Genomic DNA, 22,835 nt, shown 5'->3' with positions numbered 1-22,835 from the left:
CCCGTCCTCTCTCTTTCCCCCCCCCCCCCCCCGTCCTCTCTCTTTCCCCCCCCCCCCGTCCTCTCTCTTTCCCCCCCCCCCGTCCTCTCTCTTTCCCCCCCCCCCGTCCTCTCTCTTCCCCCCCCCCCCGTCCTCTCTCTTTCCCCCCCCCCGTCCTCTCTCTTTCCCCCCCCCGTCCTCTCTCTTCCCCCCCCCCCCCCGTCCTCTCTCTTTCCCCCCCCGTCCTCTCTCTTCCCCCCCCCCCCGTCCTCTCTCTTCCCCCCCCCCCCCCGTCCTCTCTCTTTCCCCCCCCCCGTCCTCTCTCTTTCCCCCCCCCCCGTCCTCTCTCTTTCCCCCCACCCGTCCTCTCTCTTTCCCCCCCCCGTCCTCTCTCTTCCCCCCCCCCTCCCCGTCTGTTTAAAAAAAATGCAACACAAAGTTAGGCCCATCTTAATATGGCATCTGTGACCTTTCCTGGCACACGTTCTTATTTTAAAGGGCTCCCAGACACGGCATCAGATTTTTGTTTGTATGCATTTGCATGGCGTTTGAATTATTCTAACCATGTATCGATCAAAGGAATATTGTGTGCAAAGTGGAGACTATAGCTTCAAAGGCATTGTGTTTTATAGTTTCCAAAGGCCACCAGGTTGCAGATTCTATTAGAAAGTGTTTAAGATTGGCCTGTTGATGTTCATTTGGAGTGGCTGGTGCTTTTTGCATAAGCCTCTCCTGTTCTGTAAATTTTAATGCTACTCTTACTTTTGACATAAACGCGATTGTTTTTTATTCACCTTATGATAATTTACCGTCCTAAAATCTAATAAGTTGAAACAGAAGAATGTATGCATGTGGAGAACATTCTCATGTTACCTTGGTGTGGCAGTTTTGTATTGGTATGGCAGCTATTTATTAAGAATCAAATTACAGATTGCTTTTTGTGTATTTAAAAAAAACTTTACAATCTTTATGCCTCCCTTCATTTTTTAAAAATACTCCAGGATCAGGTTGTATGAAGGCTGGATCCTAGACAGTCAATGTGGATCCAGAGGTCAGTCATACATTGAAAAATGAATTTTTATATTAAATAGGCAGAAGGTATGGCATAAGGCCATTATAGAATAAAACCCTGGAGTACTACTTTAAGTAAGGAAAATCTAAACATTGTTTAATATATTGGTAATATCACATAATGACTTTGCTTTATCTAAAAATGTTTCTCCAGCAAGGTACGCTGCACAGAAAGTATTGATACTATGAAGGCTATTATTCTGGCTGCTGGCTATGGTACAAGATTGAATCGTGATCTACAGAATGATACCAGTGGAGATTTTAAGCATCTCTGTGGCATCCCCAAGCCCCTTCTACCAGTAGGACATCAGCCGCTTATCAGTCATTGGATGGCAGCAATAGATAAGATCAACTCTGTTGATGCAGTTTATGTTATTGTACGTCTACATTTTGATCTTTCCTTCAAATAACTGCACAAGTTAAACTCTATGACCTGCCGTCAAAAGTTCAGCTACAATTATGACCTGAACCAGAATATACAGGGCATAATTTCAAAGTTTGCAGATGACACAAAGCTCGGAAACGTAGTAAACAGAGAGGAGGGTAGTAACAAACTTCAGAAGGACCTAGACAGACTGATCAAATAGGTGGATACATGGCAGATGAAATTTGAGAGAGAAGTGTAAAGTGATTTGGTAGGATGAGGAGAGGTAATATAAACAAAATGGTACAATTTTAAAGGGGGTGCAAGAACAGATAGACAGTAGAAACACAAATCTTTGAAGGTGGCAGGACAAGGCAGTTAAAAAGGCATATGGGACCCTTTATAAATAGAGGCATAGAGTACAAAAGCAAGTAAGTTATGCTAAACCTTTATAAAGCACTGGTTAGGCCTCAGCTGGAGTACGGAGTCCAATTCTGGGCACCACACTTTCGGAAGGATGTCAAGGCCTTCGAGAGGGTGTAGAGGAGAATTACAAGAATGGTACCGGGGATAAAAGACTTCAGTTACATGGAAAGAATAGAGAAACTGGGGTTGTTCTTAAAGCAGTGAAGGTTAAGAGGAAATTTGATAGAATTGTTCAAACTTTTGAATGGTTTTGATGGAGTAAGTAAGGAGAAACTGTTTCTAGTGGCAGAAAGAAAAAAATGCAGGGCTATGGGGAAAGAGCAGGGGAATGGGACGGATTGGATAGCTCTTTCAAAGAACTGTTACAGAGAGTAAGACAAAGGTCTTCCACCAGCCTGTCCTTGCCGCACAGCACTGCTGCCCAGTCATCAAGATCCACGGCATGGCCCTGGACAACATGGACCACTTCCCTTATCTCGGGAGCCTCCTATCAACAAGAGCAGGCATTGATGACGAGATCCAACACCGCCGCCAGTGCAGCCTTCGGCCGCCTGAGGAAAAGTGTGTTTGAAGACCAAGTCCTCAAAACTGTCACCAAGCTCATGGTCTACAGGGCTGTAGTAATACCCGCCCTCAGAGACGTGGACCATGTACAATAGACACCTTAAGTTGCTGGAGAAATACCACTAACGATGTCTCCACAAGATCCTACAAATCCCCTGGGAGGACAGATGCACCAAGTTTAGCGTCCTTGTCCAGGCCAACATCCCCAGCATTGAAACACTGACTACACTTGATCAGCTCCGCTGGGCAAGCCACATAGTTTGCATGCCAGACACGAGACTCCGAAAGCAAGCGCTCTACTCGGAACTCGTCCATGGCAAACGAGCCAAAGGTGGGGCAGCAGAAACATTACAAGGATACCCTCAAAGCTTCCCTGATAAAGTGCAACATCCCCACTGACACCTGACCAAAGACTGCCGAGTGGAGGAAGTGCACCTGGGAAGGCGCTGAGCTCCTCGAGTCTTGTCGCCGAGAGCATGCAGAAATCAAGCGCAGGCAACGGAAGGAGGGTGTGGCAAACCAGATTTCCTACCCACCCTTTCCTTCAACCACTGTCTGTCCCACCTGTGACAGAGACTGAGGTTCTTGTATTGGACTGTACAGCCACCTAAGAACCCATGCTAAGAATGGAAGCAAGTCTTCCTCGATTCCGAGGGACTGCGTATGATGATGATGATGATGATGACGCATGCACAATGGGCCAAATGACCGCCTTCTGTGCTGTATCATTCTATGATTCCAGTTCTTCTGAAATCCAAGATTACTATAAAAAAATGCCTTCCATTTTACATATTTCACTGGCATAAATGAGATTTTTTTTGGTTACATTTAAAATTTTATGGATTTTATTTGCTGTGCGTTGGTGCTGGGATTTTGCACTTGGAGTATGTAGAAGTATGTATGTATGGAGTATGTTGATTTAAACTAAAATAGAAAAAGAGCACCAATGTCTGTTTTTTTAACACATCTCTGCCAAAAGGAAAAAACATCCAAAGGCCTCCAGTTTGATAGTACAGCTAGCCATGTAGTTTTGATATTGGCTAGTACCAGCCAAACCCAGCTTAAATAAATTCATCAAAAGTAGGAAGGCCTCGTGTCTCTGTTTTAGAATAATACTGAAGTACTATACTTCAGAGATTTTTTTTTAAACTTAAAATTTTAATGTTATACAATTTTTGACACAGGATTGAAAATGTATACCAGATGTGGCTATTCACAATAATTTTGTACAAACTAGAGGTGATGAAGAAATGGACCCCTTCTTTCTTGTGCTCTGTTTGATTATTCCAAATGCAAATTCAACTTTTAAACAGTGTCACTACTTTAATTCCCAGTAAAGCTCGTCTATTTCTCATTCAGTAGTCCACAAAGAAGAAAACAAATGTGCTGGAAAATTTTGGGTTGGGAGGTAGAGAATTTAAAAATTGAGGCTGTGCAATCTATTTTAACTTTTTTTTAAACAAATAAAATTTGTCAATTAAAACTGTCTTTTAAGGCATATAACTGTAGTGGACACTGCAAAGATATCACACTCTCAGGTATGTTAATAATTGCTAACTAATAATAATCCTTGCAGACAAATGACCTCTATTATGTGAAGTTTGAAGACTGGGCAAAGGAGTTCCAAATAGTTAAAGTCCTAAATGATGGAACGAGAAGCAATGAGGTAAGTGCCCAGTTTTACAATAGGGGAGATCATTAGTGCAAATTGCATTTAATTTCCAAGCACATTTAAACTTCAGCTAGTTAACATTTTTGTGTTTATAAAAGTACAATATATTTGTTCAGAAAATGTTAGAAGTAAAATTCTTTATCAATAAAAGATCTGCAAGTGCTATTATTCACTAGTTTCCAATTTTTGTTCCGTACCAGTGTACGGATAACACCTAGATAGAACATTAGAAAGCTGCAACAGATCATTGTGTTCAGATATTATAAACGAAGATTGAACCTTAGGCAATTTATTGATGTCATCTGAGCTGCCTTTAAACACATTCCTATATTGTATTATTGATTTGAGTGATATTTCCTGATATCTGGTACCCTCGGGACCTGGCCTGTGCCGGATAAGGGATTTTGCCAGTCGACGGGAGGTCACACCGACGACCCCCTCCCCCCCGGACTTACCGGGTACTGCTGACCTGGGGCACCAACAACAACCACGCTGCGTCCTCGGGCTGACCTCCTCACCTCCCACTGCTGGCCAACGTCCTCTCTTCCTGCTGCTTGCCGACCTCGCCGCTGGGCTCGACCTCGCACCAAGGGACCTGGTTGCTTCAACCCAGGTCGGGTCTGCTGAGACGCCGGAATGCTGCAAAATGGCAGGCGCAATGCAGCTCGATGGCTGCAGTTGTCTGCGTGTGTCAGGCTGTCTCTCGGTGGGTGGGAGGCTGGCACTGATTCTCCGGCCATCCCACATTCGACGCTGCAGTAGCTCCCACCACTTTCACACACAGACCCGACCCCCTGCCGGGAATGGTGCCAGACGCCGGATAAGGGAGTCCCGGATAAGAGAGGTTGAACCTGTACAAGGATTTGGTGGCTCTATAACAAGATATGGTTTCATGTTACTGTCCCAAATGACCCTGAATGTAGTAGTTACAAGCTTGTTAGTTACTGAATATTAAAGGAGGATATATTTTTTGATTGGAGATAGTCATTGGAATGAAAGGAGTCTTGGGTTCCTTTCAATACTTGTATAGAGCAGTTGTAATCTTAAGTTGAATACAATTTAAAAGGAATTTTGCTTAAATCTCAATCAAACTATTGTGCAGGAAATCTTTTTTCTGAAAATCCCAGGGAGAGAGGAAGGGGTGTCTCCATTTTTATAGAATTTTCACTTATTAACTTACCTATATGCATTTAAAACTTGGAGAATAGAAAGAGTTTATATTGTATACATATTTTACAAGCTGAGTTATTTAAACTTAAGTAAAAGCCATAATTCAGTGTTCCAGATAGTTTAAAACATTTACTTTTTCTCCCTATAGGAACGGTTGGGTGCTATTGCTTGTCTTCAGCTTGCCATTACTCAGTTTAACATCAATGATCATGTGTTGGTCCTAGGCGGGTAAGCAACAATATAAATAGGTACTAAAGCATACAAGTAGATTAGCTAGTAAAGGTTTTAAAGCCAGGTAAATTGCTTAAAATATATAATATTTAAGTTGTAGATTGTAAAAGAAAGGATATTCAATAGCTTTTAAGAAGCTTCTCTGCAGCTCAAGAGGTAGCAAGCATTAATATTAGCAGTAGTCTGTAATAAATGATTCAAAGAAATAGAAAATAATTAATCAAACTGCAGTTTATTTTATATTATTTCTTCTCAGCTTATCCTTTAAGGAACCTGGCTGATCTTTATTCCATGTCTGCTATGTGTATAGCTTTAACACTGTTGCTAAACACAATCTACCTTTCCGTTTCATCATCATCCACTTTCCTTTGCATGTTCTAATCCTCCTCATTGACTTTTCGATGAGTTCATGTTCACTACTCTTTGATTCCATGTCTTTTCAAATACTTTTGCTTGGCTCTTATTCTCTCACTATGGTCTTGATATAATTCTCCTTTACTCAAGCACATGACCTTACCACACCAAGCATTTAAATAGTCTTTTAAAAATGCATTTGATTTTACTTTTCTAAAATTTTGCTTCTCATTTAATCGATCTGACAACTCTTAGCAAAACTGTGTTTTTTCTAAAGTTTGTCAATGTCATAGTTTTTGGCAGTAGTCTGAATTACAGTATCAAACCTGAAAAAAATGATTAATCTCCTGCAGTTTATACTCCCATTTCTTCAGAGCAAGGAGAAACGTTAACATTTTCCATTTAAGCGTGCTTGCGATTACACGGGATGAGAGGATATATGTTTTTTATTTGTTTACAGGGGTATGGAGAGAAAGCAGGAAAGGGTACTGAGGTGAATGATCAGCCACGATATTGAATGGTGTGTAGGCTCAAATGGCCTACTCCTGCACCTATTTTCTATGTTTCCATGTGGATGTCGCTGGCAAGGTTGGCATTTATTGCCCATCCCTAATTGCCTATGAACTGCTGCAGTCCATGTGGTGAAGGTACTCCCACAGTGCCGACTTTGCTGCAACAGTTTGTTACAACTGAGTGACTTGCTGGGCCATTTCAGAGGGCAGTTAAAGAGTCAACTACATTGCTGTGGGTCTGGAGTCATATATAGGCCAGACAGGGTAGGGACAGCAGTTTTCCTTCCCTAAAGGACATTAGTGAACCAGTTGGGTTTTTACAACAATCTGATAGTTTCATGGTCACCATTACTGATACTAGCTTTTTAATTCCAGAATTAACTGCCCTGGTGGGATTTTAACTCACGTCTCCAGATTATTACTCCAGGCCCCTGGATTACTCATCCAGTAACATAACCACTATGCTACCGTATCCCATATATGAAGGAAGATTTGAAAAACTAGAACTGTATTCACCAAAGCAGAGGTATTAAAAGGAGGATCCAATAGAAGTGTGAAAAGTCTTGAACAATTTGAGGATAAATTATTATTTTCACTTGTAAGATCATAAGAAATAGGAGCAAGAGTAGGCCATACGGCCCCTCAAGCCTGCTTTGCCATGCAATAAGATCATGGCTGATCTTGGTGAATTGATGACAGAGCATAAATTTAGGATACTAAAAACATAAGACGACCTCCCCCCCCCCCCATGCCGTTATAGTTGGTCTGTCCTGTAAGGAACCTGGCTTCCCGGATTTCCCAACCGCCTTGGAGTCCCCCGCCCCAACTCGCTCTCCCCCTTAAAGCCAAATGAAGAGTAAAAAAATATTAAAAAGGAGAAAGTATAGTGATTGGATAGCTCTGATGTGGATATAGTACGACTACTGGAATGATGAATGGCCTCCTGCGCTGAAATTTCTGTAACTTCCCGCTCAGGAGGTTAAACAATTTACGAAGCGTTCTTAACAACTTGCATTTCCCTAGCACTTTTAACAGAAAAATATCTCAAGGTGCTTCACGGGCGTAGCCAAAAATAAATAGATACCGAGGAAATATAAGGAAGGTCTTAAAGGAGGAGAGGGAAGTGGAATGGCAAAAATGGAGAGGCATAAGGATTTAAGGGAGTGAATTCCAAAGCATGGGGCCAAGGGGGCTAAAGCCACAGCCACTAATGGTGGGGCATGCATAAGAGGCCAGAGTCAGAGTGGAGACTTTGGAGGTTGGGGGGGGGGGGGGCAGGGGGAGTGGTGGGGGCAGCGAGGAAAGGGAAGAGTTGTAGGGCTGGAGGAGGTTATGGAGATCAGGAGCGAGGAGGCCATGAAGGGATTTAAACACAAGGGTGAACATTTTTAATTAGAGGCATTGGGGGACCAGGAGACAATGCAGGTCAGCAAGGACGGGGTGATGGGTGAACGGGACGATGAGAGTTAGGATACAGGCAGCAGAGTTTAGGATGAGCCGAAATTTATGGAGTATAGAATGGGAGAGCTTTGGAATAGTTGAATCTCAAGGTGACAGACATACTATTATAAATTGAACTTACTGTGTTGAAAGGAGGTATAATAACTTATTTTATGTTTTGGCTACCACTTTGACAATATTTATTTTTTCAGGGATACTCTGTTCTATGAAGATTTCAGCCTCTCTGAAGTCCTTGCACAATTTGCTGAGTTGCAGAATATTAATTGTGACAGCAGTTTGGCTCTGTCTTACCTATGTAAAGATGAAGGTCAATCTAAAATTTATTACAAAACTCCTTTCTTTCTTGAACTGATTTTTGTGGAAAACAATCTAACATCACTTCTCCTCTCAGCAGAAACTACAAAGTTTGGCATTTTAGAAATTGATGAAAAGTTCCAAGTCACTGGATTTAAAGAAAAACCCAGCTCGACTGAAACAACATCTCGCAGAGCAGTAAGAATTTGACTATTTAAGTTGACATTTCTTGACCACACATTGTACCTTTTTCTTAAAATTATAATATTGGAACAATTTACTTCAAAAGCAATGTTATACTGAAGCAGAGTCTTCCTGTGCTGAAGTAGCTTGTTCTGATACTAGATTTCTGTTAGACAATTTTTAGCATATTTAATACTACTTGTATTGAGGAATATTAATCTAAATTAAGAATTCAGTGTCTACTTCAATTTCTTGTCTTTCAGTGCCCGTGCTTCTATATATATGCAAAAAATACAGTTCCTTTGATTGCAAAATTTCTTCAAGAAAAGCAGGTTGGTATTATCACCATTAAGTTAAACTTTTTTTTAAAAAAGCCTAATTAGCTTATTTGGAAATATTACAACTAGATCAGGACTTTAAACCTTAGGCATAATTAGCAAATTGATGAATAATTGTACCATGGCCCATTTATTTGTGAATTCAGCATTTAAACATTTTATGCAAATAATATTCTACATTATCCTACTGTCTCCTGTGTAGGATTTAGTAGTGGATTAATGACGTATACTTTTGATCAGTTTTGTATTTTAAATGTTTTAATTTGGAATTCTATAGTATGGACTGCATTTTGATATAGAAACAAAGAACTTACATTATATAACATCCTTCATATACACGGAATGTCCCAAATGCTTCACAGCCAATTAATTACTTTTGAAATGTAGTCACTCTTGTAATATAGATAGAGTAGACTATATTGGAATTATGCTTGGATCAGATGTGCTGCAAACTGCTTGTAAATTTAGCATGCTGTTGACACCTGCATAAACTCATTTAATTGACCTAAAAGTTCTAATGTACTATTTTCCTTTCACCCACTTAACAGATGTATAATTTCTTGGCAAAATATTAGTGTTTATTTCAGTTGCTTATATAAATAATATTTCAAAGACAGATTTTACTTTTAATAGAATTCACCCTTGGAAGAAAAGGATGCACCTGGAAACTTCTTATGTTGGGTCCACTCAAGGTGAGATTGTTCTTCAAGGAACTATAATTTTACTTTTAATTTTATGTCATGTACTATTTATTTTCTTTCTGTATTGCAGGAAACCAGTTTTTGTTCATCCCGTATGTGGCCGATTTGATGTTGGAAATCTTCCATCTTATGTTGCCTGCACCAAATATTTCCAGAAGTGACGATGCATAATTTGATTGGAAAGCTGTTAGTCATTCAAATCTTTTTTGAAGTAGTAGTATCTGTACACATTTCCTTTTTGTTAATGCTTTCTAAGATGAGCTGGATAATGGTGAAAACAAAGGAAAACCTATGGAATCATGCACTTAATTCCCAATACCCTACAGAGACATGATCTGAATTACCGTTTTTAAAATTAATTTCTATTATGGTAGGATTGAGTGTATACTAACCAGTAATGCACAGCTGTAGACTTCTCATCTTGCTTATAAATTGAAATTAATGTATTTTATTCAGTAATCGGTGATAGTACAACAAAAAATAAATGAGGACATCTCATTATTAAGAATATGTCCCCGTATAGGTTCAGGTACAAAATGGTTCCACAAGAAATACTTGCGGGACGAAATTGCCCACCGCCCGAAACGAGGTGCACCTACTGGTTTCGATGTGTTCTGGATGCCGAAATTCGACTGTTCATTTTTTTTCCCCCCGAACGGGACGGAAGTAGCCTTATCATGGGAGCGGAGTGGCCGGCACTAGCAGGGTGGAAGTGGGGCAGGGCGGAGTATCTGAGGCTGTCAGATGACGTCACCATGCTGGCGCGTCACATCATCTTTCCCCTTCAGTTAAAGGGGAGGGCCACTGCGAACTATGCAGCCATTTTAGTGACAAACACTGGGCCAACCAGTGAGGGTTTCGGCCGGGCCAGTGGTATGGCACCCAAGAGGGGATGCAGGCTGCCAATACCGGCCAAATCGGCGGCCATAATTGTCGGACCGACCTGGCAATCGGCCGATTAAAAATAACATGACGGTCGCAACAGTGAGCCCTCCCCTTTAACGGTGGCCGGGCCACCATGCCAGAGAGTATACTAAAAGCAAAAGTTGTCAGGGGTACCAATCGGCGGTGGAGCCGTTCCCGCAAGACAATACCAGAAAAGGGCCAATTTCGCCGGGGGCGGGGGGGGGGAAGGGGTCCCTGCCGGTCGTTAAGGGGCCGACACGTGCACACCGCGGTGGGAAAATGGGTGGAGCGGTCCCAGTCACCGCTCCAGAAGTAGAGGGGGGGGCAATTTCCAAAATGGCCACCCCTCTGCAGATAGTTGACGGCCATTTCGCGCCGCCCCATGGTCGCCGCTTTCAGGTGGCCAGAGACCTCATCGGAAAGGGCAATTTTGGCCCCTTATTCTTTTTGAATGATGCAGCCACAAGATTTTTGGAAATTAAGTCATTTATATGGCTGTTTCTTTAAAGAATACGCTAAAATGGTGCAGGCCGATTTTCCTGCATTTGTAGTTCATAGTTTACAGTGCTCATATGGGAACAGAGTGCCATGTGGAATTAGTTTATCGTTCCAGCAAAGAGCCCACAGACACGATGGATTGAATGGTCTATTTCTGTGCTGTAAACTTCTAACAGTTATAAGTAAGCATGTCACAGCAGTATAACAGTCTATACATTTGAAAAATCTCAGGGGCTTTTTTTAAAATTATAAAATTGTTATTTGAATTGCAAAGATAACATTTTAGCATTGATTTCATGCTTGTATGACATCAATTGTAGTATTTTTAAAATTAAATTCACTCAATACTTATTTGTATATTCTTAAAGCTGAATTAATTGGAGGAATTCTGGAACTGAGGTTTATTGAGTCATATCAACAAAGCTAATTTTAAGTAATCTTGTATCAAACAGGTTTGGAATTTAAATCTTTGTTGAAAATAAACTACATTTCTGAAATAACCTTTGGTGCTTGATTACCTCCAACTATTTTAATAAAGTGAATTATATTTTACCACTATTTTGCATGCAGCATAGTACAATGCAAGTACCTATAGTTTTGCAGGTATGCGCCAGCCTCATCAAGGCCCCAAGTTTCATGTAAAAATGAGCAGATAAAACTATAATGCAGTATTTGTGTTGAATTTGCTTTTTCCTTCAGTGTCCCTTTGGAATTGAAGCGAGAAAAACTCATGAGTGCAAGAGATCTTCGTGGCAGAAGTTTTGTATCTTTATTTTTTCAATGTTTACAATACATTTTTAGGTGCAATGTTGTTACTGAGCAATTTTCTATTAATTTTTATTTTAGAAAAAATAACTTTTACATCATGACGGTCCAAACAGCAAGAGGCCTAGAAATCATACTTTCAGCCCCTTTACTACAGACTACTAATAGTCAATATCCTAATAGTATATTGCCTACCTGGAGATCATTTAGCTTTACTATCAGTCTTTACTGAAAATACTTTTCTTGGATCTAAAGAGTAAAGGACTCGATTCAAATATTCCATTTTATCAAGATGACATAATAGAAACGAGTCCAGAATACCATCTTGCTTCCACTGCTCGACAGCTGTGAGGCTTGAAGAATCGTGGTTACAATGTTATAGCCTTACCTCTGGCCCATGTTCCCTTTGAACGCTATTTTCCTGCTGTGGAATCATCCCTATTAAATATTAGAGGTACTAAATTACATTCTGTGGCACCCATGAATCGGGCCAAGAAAGGCACAATGCTGAGTAACCATACAGATTTACAACTCAATTTCGGAGCAAGTGCAAACTATTTAAAAAAAACCTTACATTTCAATTGTAACTGACATATTTAAACTCATATTTGCACTGGTATAGATTACAAGAACTGTAATAGATAATTGTGAGAAAAAGATGTTCAGTTTAACACTATTTGGAGTACTATTTGGAAGTTTAAACTGATGTTAGAGTAAATTGTGAAGTATCCAATTTCTTATAGGATTAAACAAAACTAGAAATAAGAAACTATGCTACACAAGAGTAACATCTCAAATCAAGTTGAAAGATACCATGTTATCTATTTTCAATAGGGATACTGAAGCATTTTCAGTTGTATGACCTGGGTTTACAGAGGTACTCTGTAACTAGTGCCTGACCTCTGAGTTACATGAATTAAGTGTACACTTAATAAAGGTACAGGTTTGTACATCAGTTTTTTGAGATCCTGGGCCAATCATCTTGTCTGGGTGACCAGACAGCTTTCCAAAAAGCAATTATTTCCTGTCTACATTGATTAAAAATAGCAACTTGAGGTGGCAGTTAGTGTTTTCTGGCTACTCTAAATGGGAGACAACAAATTAATTTAACATAAAATGCAATTGTATTTTTTTAAACAAACATTTAAATACTCCAGAATAAGCATCTTCAACGGGCCTAATTTCACCTGTATAAAGTATTTATTTAGTTACATAACTATGTGTATGGTATAGAAACCTAGAGCAAGGCCAACAGCATTGTTTTGAGTACAGCATTAAATATTGTAACTCATTACCTTCCCTGAAACTGAGTGTAAAACAAAGTACAGCACTAATGACTAATCCACCGAGCTTTGCAATAGCCTGTTACACTTATCAGAGGCCTTTTCTTTGTGGTTTTCCATTTTTGCAATTCTAGACCCAAACTGCATGGCTCTCTTTGGAAGAACAGCAGATGCAGTGAGACCCAGTTCTTTTGCAGCCATTCGTAGAAGCAGCTTTTCACCTATCCCACGAGGCAGAGTCAAGTCTGCTTTTTCCCACACGGGAAGTGCGTTTAGAAAAGAAACAACTGCTTCATCCAAAAAGGGAAACCTGAAATGACAGAAATATAAAAATCATGCTTTTATTCTTATGGGCATATTTGTGTAAAGTTTCCTGGTCATTTATGTAACTTTTGTATTTCCCCCCCCTTGCCTATCTAGCCTGATGCTGAATATGAAATTCCAACTGCACCATCCTCTCTCTGTCGTTATTCATCAGGAGATTCCAGTGAGCGCCTTAGTACAACTGTTCCATCCAGTTTTTCTTCCCAACACTGACAGATGCAGCAGCCTGGCCACTTATCACAATTCATCCCCATTCTGTCACAACTCATCCTTTTGGCATTGGTTTACAGCATTATGTACTGGCAACATTCAAATTATTAGGAGATTGAAATTTATTGAGTGGTGTCAAATGCTATTGTATTGCTCGAAAAAGCAATACAGACTAGACCAAATTGAAAGCACACAAAATTTATTTTATCATGTCTGGTCCATCAAGCTCACAATGTCAGCAATAAGATTGCTAGATTCCATTTTAGCTACTATAGATAGTTGGTAAACTGTTTAATGTGCTGCAGCTATCAGAATTGGGTTTTATAATTTCATACTGGATTCCTGTTGTCACCTTCAATAGCAATCTCTACCGTTTACTCTGATGAAAGCAGTTATTACAATTAGATACTGATGAGACAGGAACATAATAAATAGGAACAGACGCAGACCATTTGGCCCCTTAAGCCTACTCCGTCATTCAATAAGAGCGTGGCTGATCTGATCTTGGCCTCAACTCCACTTTCCTGCCGCTCCCCATAACTCTCGACTCCCCTGTAGTTCAAAAATCTGTCCACCTTCACCTTAAATATATTCAATAACCCAGCCTCCACAGCTCTCTGGTAAAGAATTCCAAAGATTCAGGTCCCTCAGAAGAAATTCCTCTGCATCTCTGTTTTCAATGGGCGACCCCTTATTCTGAAACTATGCCCCCTAGTTCTAGATTCCCCCGCAAGGGGAAACATCCTCTCTGCATCAACTTGGTCAAGCCCCCTCAGAATCGTATATACAGGTTGAACCTCCCTTATCCGGCACCCTCAGAACCTGGCCTGTGCCGAATGAGGGATTTTGCCAGATGAGGGGAGGCCATCAGCCAGAGAGGGGGGTGGGAGGGGGTCGGCGGCCTGAGCGGTGGGCCACGAGAAGTGTTGGCGGGATCAGCTAACTGCACAGAAAAGGGACTAAATCTGGAACCTCCCGGATCTACTACTTACTCCATGTTGTGCACTTAGCAGTGGAGAAAACACACATTAATTTTTTTTTTTAATTGCATTTGTGGTGGTGTTTGAAGCAATTAACTTGTTAGCTTGTCCTAGTGGTAACACTCTTATCTCGGAGGAAGGATTTTGACCGGCCGCGTTCTACGCATGCGCCACCCAGCAGCCGGGAATGGTGCCAGACGAGGGGTGGTGCCAGATAATGGAGTCCCGGATAAGAGAGGTTCAACCTAGTATTTCAGTAAGATCACCTCTCATTCTTCTAAACTCCAATGAGTATAGGCCCAACTTGCTCAAACTTTCTTCATAAGTCAACCCGTTCATCTCACAAATCAACCTAGTGAGCCTTCTCTGAACTGCCTCCAATGCAAGTATATCTAACATTCCATGGACTCTGGATCAGTTCCTATGGATTGGAGGGTAGCTAATGTAACCCCATTTGCTTGACAAATCTTCTAGAATTTTTTGAGGATGTAACTAGTAGAGTGGATGTGGTGTATTTGGACTTTCAAAAGGCTTTTGACAAGGTCCCACATAAGAGATTGGTGTGCAAAATTAAGGCACATGGGATTGGAGGTAATGTATTGACGTGGATAGAGAACTGGTTGGCAGACAGGAAGCAAAGAGTGGGAATAAATAGGTCCTTTTCAGAATGGCAGGCAGTGACTAGTGGGGTCTCGCAAGATTCAGTGCTGGGACCCCAGCTATTTACAATATACATCAATGATTTAGATGAAGGAATTGAATGTAATATCTCCAAGTTTACAGATGACACTAAACTGGGTGGCAGTGTGAGCTGTAAGGAGGATGCTAAAAGGCTGCAGGGTGACTTAGACAGGAAGGCAGATTATCTGAATGGTGACAGATTAGTAAAAGGGGAGGTGCAACGAGACCTGGGTGTCATGGTACATCAGTCATTCAAAGTAGGCATGCAGGTACAGCAGGCAGTAAAGAAGGCAAATGGCATATTGGCCTTCATAGCGAGAGGATTTGAGTATAGGAGCAGGGTGGTCTTGCTGCAGTTGTACAGGGCCTTGGTGAGACCACACCTTGAGTATTGAGTGCAGTTTTGGTCTCCTAATCTGAGGAAGGACATTCTTACTATTGAGGGAGTGCAGCAAAGGTTCACCAGATTAATTCCCGGGATGGCAGGACTGATATATGAAGAAAACTGGATGGACTAGGCTTATATTCACTGGAATTTAGAAGAATGAGAGGTGATCTCATAGAAACATATAAAATTCTGACAGGATTGGACAGGTTAGATGCAGGAAGAATGTTCCCGATGTTGGGGAAGTCCAGAACTAGGGGTCACAGTCTAAGGATAAGGGGTAAGCCATATAGGACCGAGATGAGGAAAAACTTTTTCCACCCAGAGAATTGTGAACCTGTGGAATTCTCTACCACAGAAAGTTGTTGAGTCCAGTTCGTTGGATATATTCAAAAGGGAGTTAGATATGACCCTTATGGCTAAAAGGATCAGGGGGTATGGAGAGAAGGCAGGAGTGGGGTACTGAAGTTGCATGATCAGCCATGATCATATTGAACAGTGGTGCTGGCTCGAAGGGCCGAATGGCCTGCTCCTGCACCTATTTTCTATCCCTCCTTAAATAAGAAGACCAAAACTGTACACAGTACTCCAGGTGTGGTCTCACCAACGCCCTGTACAGTTGTAGCAAGACTTCCCTACTTTTATACTCCATTTCCCTTGCAATAAAGGCCAGCATTCCATTTGCCTTCCTAATTACTTGCTGTACCTGCTAACTTTGTGTTTCATGTTCGAGGATTCCCAGATCTATCGCAGCATTCTGTCGTCTCCATTTAAATAATAATTTGCTTTTTTATCCCTCCTACCAAAGTGAAACCTCATTATACTTCATTGGACAAATTTTTGCCCACTCACTTAACCTATCTATATTCCTTTACAAATTCTTCGTGTCGTCTTCACAACTTGCTTTTCCACCTGTCTTTAGGCCCAAATATCCCCAGCAGTTGCTCCGTTTTTTTTTTGGTGCAAGTTGATTTTTCCGGAGTATCTTTTTAGTTGCAATTCTGGCCATTTAATTTGCGGCAGTGTAAGTGAGTTGGTTAGATTTTTTTTTGTTTATTTTTTTTCCCCAAAAGGGGGCGATACCAGCCACTCATGCCTGTTTTGGCCATTTAAACATGTTTGGCCAGCAAATAGTTGCTCCAAACTAACTTAGGCCAGAGTATGTTGCCACTTCTGTCTGCACAGAAAAATCTGACCTGGAGTTAAGGAATCGGTGCAAGAAACTACATTTAAAGCACCACCAAACAAAGCACAAAAAGTAATAAGCATTCAATAAAAAATAAAGAACTGAAGTAAATAATTAAATTAACAAATAAAGAACTGTAGTAAATCCTACCTTCAACTAAACTCGGCAGCGGCTGGCTGTGTGGGAGTCCCTTCGGCCTGGGATAGGGGAGGGAGAACGCGGCATCTGAATGGGGGGGAAGGGAGGGAGAAGGCTCAACGCGGCAGGTTGCTGGGGGTGGTGGGTGGTGAACACGTCATCTTAACTGGGGGGTGGGGGAGGGAAGAGATCCACAGCGGGCCCACTTCAGCCAGTGCAGGGGCACCCCCGCCGCCAAATCAAAACTCTTCCCTCTTCCCCTCCCCCTCCCCCGCCCCGCCCCCCGATCAAAACTCTTTCCCCCCACCAACCTGTCTCTTGTAGCCCTCAGCATGGGAAGGCAGCGGCCAGTCTGTGCAGCAGACCTCTCGGCCCGGGATAGGGACAGCGAGCGTCGGCTCTTCCCACACAGCCTGCAGCACACACTCTCAGATTCTGGGGGCTAGGAGCTACTGCGCGCATGTGCAGAGGTCCCGGCACTGTTTTCAGCACCGGGACTTGGCTCCGCCCCAATCCACTGGCCACACTATGCCACCACCAAGGAGAGGCTGGGGAGCAGCCAGAATTGGGAGGAAGATTTTTGGCACACTTAGAGGCGGACAAAAGTGGCGCACCTCGGGTGAATGCGTCAGAAAAAGAGGTTGGGAAATTTGGGCCCTTTGTATCAGCAAATTTGGCTACAGTACACACGCTCCCTTCATTAATATAGATTGTAAATAGTTGAGGCCCCAGCACTGATCCCTATCCCAGTAGTTACAGTTTGCCAACCTGTAAATGACCCATTTATCCCAACTCTGTTTTCTTAGTTAGCCAATCCTCTATCCATGCCAATATATTACCCCCCAAACCTGTGAGCTCTTATCTTGTGCAGTAACCTTTTTGTGGCACCTTATCGAATGCCTTTTAGAAATCCAAATACTCAACATCTACTGGTTCCCCTTTATCCACCCTGCTTGTTACATCCTCAAAGAGCTCTAGTAAATTTATCAACACTATTTCCCTTTCATAAAACCATATTGACTCTGCTTGATTGCGTTATGATTTTCTAATTATACTATTACTTCCTTAATAATGGATTCCAGCATTTTCCCAATGACAGATGTTAGGTTAACTGGTCTATAATTTCCTGCTTTCTGTCTCCCTCCTTTCTTGAATAGGGATGTTACATTTGCAGTTTTACAATCTGCTGGGACCTCTCCAGAATCCAGGAAGTTTTGGTAGATTACAACCAATGCAGCCACTTCTTTTAAGACCCTAGGGTGCAGGCCATCGGGTCCAGGGGAATTGTCTGTCTTTAATCCCATTAGTTTGCCTAGTACTTTTTCTCTAGTGATGGTTTTAAGTTCTTCTCTCCCTATAGCCCCTTGATTATCTATTCTTATTGGGATGCTTTTAGTGTCTTCTACCATGAAGACAGATACCAAATATTTTTTCAAAGTGTCTGCCATTTCCTTGTTTCCCATTATTAATTCCCCAGTCTCATCCTCTAAGGGACCAACGTTTACTTTAGCTACTCCCTTGCTTTTTATTTACCTGTAGAATCTGTCTGTTACTGTCTGTTTTTATATTTCTTGCTAGTTTACTCTCATAATAGAAAGAAACATTGAAACATAGAAATCTGCAGCGCAGAAGGAGACCATTTCGGGCCATTGTGTCCGCGCCGGCCGACGAAGAGCCGCTCGGCCCTCGGTCAGCAGCCCTGAAGGTTACATATAAACCAATGAACAATGAACAATGGCGGAAAGGTAAAGAGCATCCAACCCAACCAGTCTGCCCCACACAACTGCAACACCCTTTACACTGAAACATTCTACACTCCAGCCCAACCGGAGCCATGTGATCTCCTGGGAGAGGCAAAAAACAGATAAAAACTCAGGCCAATTGGGGAAAAAAAAAATCTGGGAAAATTCCTCTCCGACCCATCCAGGCAATCGAAACTAGTCCAGGAGATCTATGTTCTCCTTTATTATTTTTTATAGTCATTCTTTGCTGGTTTCTAAAAATTTCCCAATCGTCTGGCCTACCACTAATCTTCGCAACATTGTATGCCTTTTGTTTCAATTTGATACCATCCTTAGCTTCCTTAGTTAACTACTTAGTTTCTCACTGGAATATATCTTTCCTGAGAGTTATGAAATAGCTCCTTAAATGTCTGCCACTGCCTGCCACTACTTATCTGCCGTCTTAACCTTTAGTCTATTATCCAGGTCCACTTTAGCCAACTGTGTCTTCATACCTTTGCAATTACATCTATTTAAGTTTAGGACACTAGTTTCTAACCCTCAAACTGAATTTGAAATTCTAAAATGCTATGATCACTCTTCCCTGAAGGATCCTTTACTATGAGATCATTAATTAATCCTGTCACATTACCAGATCTAAAATAGCCTGCTCCCTGGTTGGTTCCACAACATATTATTCTAAGAAACCATCCAGAATACACTCTATGAACTCATCCTCAAGGCAACCTTTGACAATTTGATTTGTCCAATCTATATGAAGATTAAAATCTCCCATGATTATTGCAGTACCTTTCGTTCAAGCCCCCATTATTTCTTGATTTATACTCTGTCCTAAAGTATAGCTACTGTTATGGAGCCTCTAGACTACTCCCACCAGTAACTTCTTCCCCTTAGTATTTCTTATCTACACCCAAACTGATTCTACATCTTGATTTTCTGAACCAGTATCATTTCTCACTACTGCACTGATCTCATCCTTTATTAACAGAGCTACCCCACCTCCTTTTTATTTTTGTCTATCCATCCGAAATGTCAAATACCCCCGAATATTTAGTTCCCAGCCTTGATTACCTTCAACCACTTCTCTGTAATGGCCATCAGACCATATCCATTTATTTCTATTTCTGTTGTCAACTCATCTATCTTGTTACGAATGCTGCGTGCATTGATAAAGAGCCTTTGATTTTGTTTTTTTTTACCATTTTTCCCTACTCTGACTCTAATTGTTGGTGCACTCTTATGTTTGTACGTTCTGTCCCTTCCTGTCACACTCTGGTTATTACCTTTATCGCTACCCTGCACTATTTTTAAATTCCCTTCACCAGAACCCTTACCCCCACTATTTAGTTTAAAGCCCTATCTACAGCCCTAGTTATTCGATTTGCCAGGACACTGGTTCCAGCATGGTTAAAATGAAGCCCATCCCAAGAGAGTGGTAGCTTGGGTAATGTTACAAACTAATATTCCAAGTGTTTGAAACTCAGTCGAAACAGTTAATTGTGCTTAGGTTTTCATTTGGGTGTGTTTTGGGAATCTCAGCTAGCTTATTTGTGGGAGGATGGGAAAACTAGATTGAGAATACCACCCTGCATTATTCAAGCTGTCAAGACACAGAATAGCTGCAACAGCACACATTGATTTCCTGACTAGCGAGGAACGAGACAATTTCTCATTAGCACTTTGGGATGCCATAAAATATGACTAGCTCAAATGAATACCTCAAGTGACCAACTCCAAGATAAAAATCTACCCTTGCACTACTATGATCATTTCACTTCCCATAATCTGCCCTTTGACTTTCCTAAATAAATTACATTAGTATTTAGTAAGTTGCACTAGAATTTAGCACTGAAGGAGGATGGTTGAAACTCGTGTTTTCAGAGAAGTAAATTAAGACTTTCTACAAAATCTTACATTTCAGATCCTCAATAGCTGTTCATCTAGTAGACTTTCATCTAATCCATCAGGGCAGGATTAAATCTTGTGTAAAAGGCAAATGGGCAGGATTCAAACTTACTCTGACTCATCTTCATCTCTCCAATGTTAAATTTCAGGTTTCCCTTCAGTTTACAAGAAGGTAATTTCTATACAATAATTCAAGTATAGTGAATTAAAATACATTTCAACACTCGCACAAAGTTAGCTAAGACTTGCCTTGCTTCTTTCCCGTGGTCTCCGATGACTCGGTCGTCTCTTCCAAGATTACGTGAGGAGATGCGTCCAAGTTCCATTCCCAGTTCTTTGACCAGGCCTTCAAAACCTGATGTTTTGTAGCGGGCACGGTGACGGGAATAGCCTGCAAGTTGTTCATCGGCTCCTATCCCAGTCAACACCACCTAAAAACAAACTTATTCAATAATATTGTCCATAAGAGTTTCATTCCTGAATCTATAAAACCATTTAAATTAAAATACATTGCACTGGTCTAGTCAAGCAAACACTCCTTTTATCATACTATATGTGCACAGGACAAAAAGAGCAACTTAATTTTTTAGCAAAAGTGGGGCAAGTGCAGCTTTTTATGGCAATAAGGCTAACTTTGAAAACCATTTAGACCACTGCTGGAGAGTGACAAGAGTCGTATGGGTTATGTGATTTTAGGGGCATTACAGAAAGTGGAGGAAGAAGTTATGGACAGAAGTAGATGTGGAAGGAGTTGAGCCATCTGAAAAATAAATAGGAAGTAGAGGTTGGTAAAAACTCATCAGATAGTAGTTACAAGCCAAGGTATTTCTGTTGTGTATGTATAAGTATACTCCCTGTACACTCAATGTACAGTTACATACTGAATGTATCTTCACACTGTATACACTATGATTGTACCACCAGAGGGTGCAACTGGTGGAGACCTAGGGGTCACCTGTACACGACAGGTAACCGGGTATAAAAGGGAGTTCACCATGCTGTACCCACACTCAGGAGCTGTAATAAATGGACTAAGGTCACCACAGTTCAAGTACAATACCTTGTCTCGTGGAGTCATTACTAGAGTGCTTACAGACACAATAATTTCAATATAGGAAGCATTTGCTTTAGGTGTGAAATGTGTGGGGGAACACAAGAACAACTTGTATTTACATAGGACGCAGTTATTTGCACTGGAAAAGGCTATCCATGATCACATGACCTGATTGCTGATTGATCCACTTGGATAAGAAACACCCAGAATTTTCTCTGGATTGTGTAATTAAAACCTGCCAGTCCAAGTTCTGAATGTCTTTGCAAAGTGTAATTTGACCCATTCTGATATCAGACCCCAGACAGGATAAAGCTCCCCCATCCCAGCACAAGTTCTTGACAACCTGAGTCCAAGTTCCTGACTCGCACCCCCAGCCCAAGTTCATGCCTCCCTCAGCCAAAGTTCCTTAACCCCCACCCAGACCAAGTTCGTGCCTCCCCCAGCCAAAATTCCTAACTACCTCCCCACCCCAGCTCAAGTTCCTGCTTCTCAGCCCAAGTTCCTGTCTCCCCCAGCCCAAGTTCCTACCTCCCCCACTCAGGCCAAATACATGCCTCCCTCAGCCGAAGTTCTTTACCTCCTCATAGCCGAAGTTCATGCCTCTCCCAACCCAAGTTCCTGCCACATCCCAGTGAAAGTTCCTGCCCCATCCCAGCCCTAGTTTCTGACCTTACCCACCGCCATAGATGGGCCAGTGTGTGTGGATCACGGATTGTTAACAGGTTTATTGGGTATGAAGTGAATAGTGACAGTGTTGATTTCTAGATTTCATCTACTCCAATGATGTCCCTCGTCACACATGCACCGAGCTTTCAGAGAAATCAGGTGTGGTGTAAAGGGGGTGGGGTTGGAAGAATGTGATCAGTCTTGCCCGAGTTCCCTCTCTCCCCCAGTCTTTCTCATCACCCCCCACCATGCGTGTCTCTCTCTTCCACCTCCCCCCCGCCCAGTCCTTCCGTCACTCTCTTCCTCCCCATCCCCCGCACCCCCACCCCCCCCATACCTGGTCCGTCCCTCTCTCTCTCTCCCTCCCTCCCTCCCTCCCCCCTTTCTGTCTGTCTGTCTCTCTCTCTCTCTCTCTCTGCCTGCCCCCCTCCACCCCCGTCCATCTCTCTCGCTCTCTTTTCTCCCCTCCCCCGCCCCAGCCAGTCTGTCCGTTCGTCTCTCTCTTACAACCGCCTGTCACTTTCTTCCCTCCCCACCCCGCTCTTCTCCCCCACCTCCACAGTCCAAATCTCTCTCGCTCTACCCTACCCCACCCTGCCCGTCTCTCCCGTCCATCCGTCTCTCTCTCTCTCTCTCTCTCTCCCTCCCTCCCCCTCCCCTTCGTCTGTCCATCCATCCATCTCTCTCTTCCAACCCCTTCCCCCGTCTTTCTTCCACCCACCCCCCCCCCCCCCGCCCGCAGCCGTCCTCCCACCCTCCCCAACCCCAGCCATCTCCCCGTCTCTTTCCCTC

At 42.1% G+C, this 22,835-nt stretch overlaps 2 protein-coding genes across 2 annotated transcripts in view; one reads left to right on the top strand and one right to left on the bottom strand.

Annotated features, from left to right (window-relative positions):
• LOC139259913 (glucose-1-phosphate adenylyltransferase) overlaps positions 1-11,224 on the top strand; it is a 15,381-nt gene extending 4,157 nt beyond the window's left edge. The window contains exons 2-9 of the mRNA XM_070875848.1: positions 1,205-1,427; positions 3,981-4,070; positions 5,395-5,474; positions 7,996-8,111; positions 8,199-8,296; positions 8,545-8,613; positions 9,253-9,311; positions 9,391-11,224. Of these exons, the coding sequence (XP_070731949.1) occupies positions 1,236-1,427; positions 3,981-4,070; positions 5,395-5,474; positions 7,996-8,111; positions 8,199-8,296; positions 8,545-8,613; positions 9,253-9,311; positions 9,391-9,481 (795 nt within the window). The 5' untranslated portion in view covers positions 1,205-1,235 and the 3' untranslated portion in view covers positions 9,482-11,224. The remainder of the gene's footprint in view (positions 1-1,204; positions 1,428-3,980; positions 4,071-5,394; positions 5,475-7,995; positions 8,112-8,198; positions 8,297-8,544; positions 8,614-9,252; positions 9,312-9,390) is intronic.
• A 244-nt stretch (positions 11,225-11,468) lies between these two features.
• Positions 11,469-22,835, bottom strand: part of asnsd1 (asparagine synthetase domain containing 1) — a 32,684-nt gene continuing 21,317 nt past the window's right edge. Inside the window, exons 5-6 of the mRNA XM_070875847.1 lie at positions 20,573-20,754; positions 11,469-13,082 (exon numbers count right to left, since the gene is read on the bottom strand). Of these exons, the coding sequence (XP_070731948.1) occupies positions 12,827-13,082; positions 20,573-20,754 (438 nt within the window). The 3' untranslated portion in view covers positions 11,469-12,826. The remainder of the gene's footprint in view (positions 13,083-20,572; positions 20,755-22,835) is intronic.

Source organism: Pristiophorus japonicus, chromosome 3, assembly GCF_044704955.1.
Source record: "Pristiophorus japonicus isolate sPriJap1 chromosome 3, sPriJap1.hap1, whole genome shotgun sequence".
Classification (NCBI taxonomy): domain Eukaryota; kingdom Metazoa; phylum Chordata; class Chondrichthyes; family Pristiophoridae; genus Pristiophorus; species Pristiophorus japonicus.
Note: the sequence above shows the minus strand (reverse complement) of the source record. Positions and strands in the feature narration are given on the sequence as shown.